General features: G+C 41.6%; 1 protein-coding gene across 1 annotated transcript in view; it reads left to right on the forward strand.

Moving 5' to 3' along the window:
- Positions 1–5,280, forward strand: part of LOC103473138 (RNA/RNP complex-1-interacting phosphatase-like) — an 11,448-nt gene that overhangs the window by 2,081 nt on the left and 4,087 nt on the right. The window contains exons 2-8 of the mRNA XM_008423125.2: positions 2,674–2,749; positions 2,832–2,963; positions 3,203–3,326; positions 3,489–3,549; positions 3,622–3,668; positions 3,741–3,816; positions 4,467–4,571. Coding sequence (XP_008421347.1) covers positions 2,674–2,749; positions 2,832–2,963; positions 3,203–3,326; positions 3,489–3,549; positions 3,622–3,668; positions 3,741–3,816; positions 4,467–4,571 — 621 coding nt within the window. The remainder of the gene's footprint in view (positions 1–2,673; positions 2,750–2,831; positions 2,964–3,202; positions 3,327–3,488; positions 3,550–3,621; positions 3,669–3,740; positions 3,817–4,466; positions 4,572–5,280) is intronic.

The raw sequence follows: 5,280 nt of genomic DNA on the forward strand, positions 1-5,280 counted from the left end.
TATATATGTATATATATTTTATTTTGTATACATGAATATTAGTTTCTTCCATGATGTTTCTAATAATTTTCTTGTATATAATTTTTTGTACACACTTTATACATATTATCCACTAAATTAAATGTTTTTCCTTTCGTATTACAATGATTTTTTAACTTACTTAGCAATTTATAGGATTTTGTTAGTTCTAGGCGCTGTTAGCTGTTTCCATAACAGTCTGTTTTTCATTAATTATGATATTGACTCTTTCCTGGTCAGTTGCTTCCAGTAGGATTGGAGAATCGCTGACGATGTGCGACGGCCAGTGCATTTTCCTTTGACCTTCCGTTTAACCACTGAGTCATTGGACCAGATGGGGAAGGTCATCGAGATAGCTTGAATCCTAACCCCATTCCATATTGCCAAAAAAACGCATCCCTGTGCTAATTTGAAGAATTAAAGAGTAAAGAGTGAAATAACTTTTTCTACATAATCTGAGTAGTTCCAAGAACTGCTGGTATAAGTTTTATATCAATAGGATAATATTGGAGGAAAATAGAGGGCATGCATATTGTGGCAGGCTGGAAATCCATATAGCCAAAACATGCATCCCTGTACTAATTGGGGGAAATAAAGAGCTGAAAGGATTTCACCTTTTCTACGTAATGATACTTGTTCTCTGAGCTAATGCTATAAGTTTCATATCAACAAGAMGGATGCAAATATTTTCAGGCTCATAAATTAAAATGCATTCCCTCCTACATTAACAGACTAGAAAGTTAAGCATGATATAAAATGTTCTACATAATGGGTCTCTGTTGTAATGCTTTTAAGCTATTATGGTATCAAAAGACAAAGCAGAGAATTTTAAACCATTTGCGGAAAACCTTTTCAACAGACACGGACTGAAAAAAGTTTGACTCATTGTGTGTCAGTAAAAGTGTAAAAAACGTAGTTATCTCAAGTAATTTGCAAAATAAAACCCACCGTTTTAGGGATTACATGGTTAAGAAACGTAATAATGTTACAAATATCTTTCAAATTTCTACTTTGGTCATATTTCAGTCAGTTTTCTCGTCAATAAGCGAGAGCTTAGAGCGATGCGCGCTCCGGGGACAGGGGATGCAATTTTGGTTAGGCATGCGTTTCTGGGCATAACACCGGCAGCTTGTAGACCTGTCTCATTGTTCTCAGTAGGTTTTAGTTAAGTTTTTATGGATGTACGAGGAAGAAAATCTAATCAAAACTGAAAAGAAACCAACAAGCTTTCCTTTGGTCCTGTATGAGAAATCCATATCAATTCACCAAGTTAGTAAAAGAAAGAAAGGAATAAATTAGGCAGCAGGTCAAATTCTGAAACATCGGATTATTTTAAATTCAGTAAACTTATCAAACTAGGCCCTCCAGCTATTTTTGTCAAGTAAAATCATCTTAACTATATTTGTGTTATTTTATTGACCACTTTAGTTCTTGAGCCCTTGGCGAGCAACTGGAAAAGGTTTTGTGTAGCAACATGTTGAAGACCCCTGTGCTAACAGGTCAATATCTAGGAAGCAGAGATGGTATTCCACACTAACATGTCCTGGATGACACCATCAGTTGTTGCTTTTCCACCTTATTTGCTTTGCTGCTGCTCTTTAAATTTCTGCCTGGTTGTGTGGTTGAATGCCAGGCAGATGTAGTTGGGTTATAATGGATGGCAGAGATGGTTTACACTTCCTCCTTCTGTCTCTGCTCCATGGAACCTCCTGATCAACTCCTCTGAGATCTGGGCTCATAGTTCAGGTGTTGTCTAAACGTTGAATATGCTAATCAGCTGTTGTACAGTATCCAGAACCAGTGAATTATAGTCCAAACATGAAATGCCTCAACCCAGGCAAATGATGCGCTAAAGTCTAGAAAAAGAACTTACCACAACTAACATAACAAATCTGCTCCAACAGGCTGCCAACATGAGTGATGACATTCTATACATTGACATTGAAGAAGAATTAAGCTGGCAGCTAGCTGTTAAATGGAAACGACAGAAAACACAAGATGATTCCTCTTTCTGCAGGTTTACTTGATGCCTGCTTTATTGCTGTTGCTGGTTTTTCTGAACACAAAAGAAAAAGAAAATGTTTTTGGAGTACTTCATTGATTTATCTCTGATCAGATACATTCACGGGGAAATTGACCAGTGGTGCATGATTTTCTTTTTACAAGGTTCACAATTGGTCTTAAAAACTTTGTAAATGTCTGAAGGAGGAAATGAAAATGGATAATTGTTCATGTTTCTAGACTGTAGCTGATAAATGCATGCTCTGCCAGAAACGGTAAAAGTCGTTCTTCCAACCTCTTTCGTCGTTAGACAACTTTAGATCAGGCTTTAGCCAGACCTGTGGGTCTTTATCTCTGTTTTATGGAATCTTTATAAACAGTTTAAATATATCAAAAAGTTGCTTTGAAGAACTCAGCAGTAATCAGCGATGGACATCATGGTCCTTGTTTAACAGATCTGAATGTTACAGAGCTGGTAGTGGAGCCCATCGAAGTAAATCTGTGAAATAACCACTTGCTACAGACCTGAAGCAGAAGCTGTGCTAAACATTGTGTGTTTTGTGATTTGAAGCACACTAAGAGACAGTCATAGAGAGACAATCATGGAGACAATCATGGAGACAGACAGGGTGACTGTGGGTTTGTGTCCAACAGGTGGCAGGACTACACAGCGGTGGGGAAAAGACTGAAAGGAACTCGCTTCATCGCCTTCAAAGTCCCTCTGAAGCAGGTCAGTAGCGTGTCACAGTGGACTCTGTGGGAACAGAAGTGTGTCTGTTTTTACCAGTGACACTCTGTCTGCTTCCGCTCAGGCTTTGATTAGGACGCTTCCCCCCTCCGAGGTGTTTGGTCCCTGGGAGCTGCTGGATGCTTTGAAGGAGGACAACCATGAGCTGGGGCTGATCATTGACCTGACTTTCACCTCACGTTATTACAATCTGCAGGTGAACACACACACACATGCACACACAGTTGTGTTTTTGTGACCAGTGGGGACTTTACATTGAGTTCCATTCACTTTTTACAGCCTAAACCCTTACCATCACTAATACTGACTTGAAAAGTTATAAGTCCAGTAGTCTCTTACTTCAACAGCCCCTGGGGATGGACGTGTTGTGAAGTTGCTGAACTTGTGCGGTGTGTGTGTGTGTGTGCGTGTGTGTGCATGTGTATGTTTCTGCAGGACCTTCCTCAGTCACTGCTGTGTGTTAAGATCTTCACAGCTGGCCATGAGGTTCCCAGTGACCAAACCATCCTGAGCTTCAAGCGCGCCGTCCACAGGTTCCTCCGAGACAACCAGGACAATGGTGAGAGAAGAGCTGAGCCACAAATAGACAATAAAACCAATAACTATAAAGAGTTGGTTTTAATGAGATAACTTTCTAAATAAAAGTTGACCTATATGAACATTTATTTCTGTCCTTGTTCATTTCTCTTTCTATTTGTTTAACCACCAAGTTCTCTTGCAGACAAGCTCATCGGGGTCCATTGTACCCACGGACTGAACCGCACCGGCTACCTGATCTGCAGGTAGGTTCATCCTAACCGTTGAAGTGTGAGCAGGAGCCACAGGCCGCTCTAACCGCTGTGTGTGACCTGCAGGTATCTGATCGACGTGGACGGGATGGACCCGGCCCAGGCGGTGCAGCGTAAGTCTCGTGCTTTCAGACCCCAGCAGGAGGATTCTGTGATCGATCTCATTCTGCTGCTGTTCTCTGCAGTGTTCAACTCGTCCCGGGGCTACGCTATCGAGAGACAGAACTACCTGGATGACCTTCAGCACGGTCCAAAACGGAGGTGACACATCATGTCCTTCTCCACCAACCCAACAGTCTGCTCTCACTTTCTGATCAGCTTATTAAACCTGTTACCATCCAGACAGTGATGTTGTCAAACCACCAGGCAGTGAGAACAGCTCTGACCGCAGTAGACTGGTAGACTGGTAGTTTAGGAAGTGACCACACACATCAACAGGTTTGAGCTTTACAGAAAGATGAGTCCACTCATACTGTTCTAGCTTCTATTTAGTTTTTTAACTGGTGTTCTCTGGAAAAGCAGAATAAGGCCGATTTTCTCAGCAAATTTTACAGGCGCCACCTAGTGGCTTAACAAGGTAATGCTTCACATTTAAAATTCCTCCTCCCTCATTTCCTGTATTATCTCTGTCAGTTAAAAGAACTGATTTATTAACATCTGGAGGAGAAACTGTTGCTCTGCACAGGGAGTAGCTCGGTGGACCAACTCCTGACCCCTGTGACCCCTCTGACCGCTGGATCATTAGGGACAGTAGTTGGGAAAGTGGAAACAGAGTTTACTCATCTAAATGTTGGAAGCTTGTTCTGTGTTTGTTAAATTGTGCAGAAAAATTAAACCTAAACTCTTCATGCTTTTGAGTGATTTTTATTGGATGATTGCTGGGTGACCATCTGCTCTGATTGTTACCACAGTAACGCGGGAATGGAGGAGTTTGAGCTGGAGCCACAGAGAGGCCAGGCCGTCCAGCGGCCGCCTGTCGCAGCTCCTTTCAGGAGAGTTCGCCGTGACTACTACAGGTACATCCTATATCCCTTTATGGACATGTCACTGTCTCAGTTTCCTTGAAGCAGGTTGCAGTAGGAACATCTGAAAGCTTTCTCAGGAGCTGCAACACATTCCTTCCCACTGACTCAACTTGGCTCTGAACTGCTAACATTTTACTGTAATTGTGAAAAAAAATGTAAAAATAAAAACACATAAGTTTTTTTAACCCACAATTTCTGCTAAAATGTAAATACTAGAGGTGTGCCGATTGATCGGCCACGGTTCATAATTGGCTGATTTCCGTGAAAAAATGTATGATCGGTGATTACCGATCACGGTCTCTTGTTGCAGATCACACAAACTGATCACATGCATCTTATTTCGCAGCCTGAATTTGCAGCTGGTCTCCTCTTTCCTTCTCACTGAGCAAACGCGCAGCAACAAATCCTAAGCGATGTGGAACTATAACGCACTGAGTGAACGGGGAAGTTTGCGTGTTGCGGCGGAAAATTGAAGCACGTCAAAATGCATCAACATACGAATCTAATATGGCATAAAAACAATGTCATACTTAACGGAGTTTGGCTACATCGAGGCTCACTGCAGTGAAAAAGACATATGGAGGATCAGATAGCAGGTAAAGCACCGCACAGCTACAAACACTCACCAGGATTAGCATGACGGTCAGAAAGCTAAACAAATAACCCGCAAAATTATTTAAGTCTTCGAGCTGCGATGTAA

The sequence above is a fragment of the Poecilia reticulata genome, linkage group LG12, assembly GCF_000633615.1.
Source record: "Poecilia reticulata strain Guanapo linkage group LG12, Guppy_female_1.0+MT, whole genome shotgun sequence".
Taxonomy (NCBI): domain Eukaryota; kingdom Metazoa; phylum Chordata; class Actinopteri; order Cyprinodontiformes; family Poeciliidae; genus Poecilia; species Poecilia reticulata.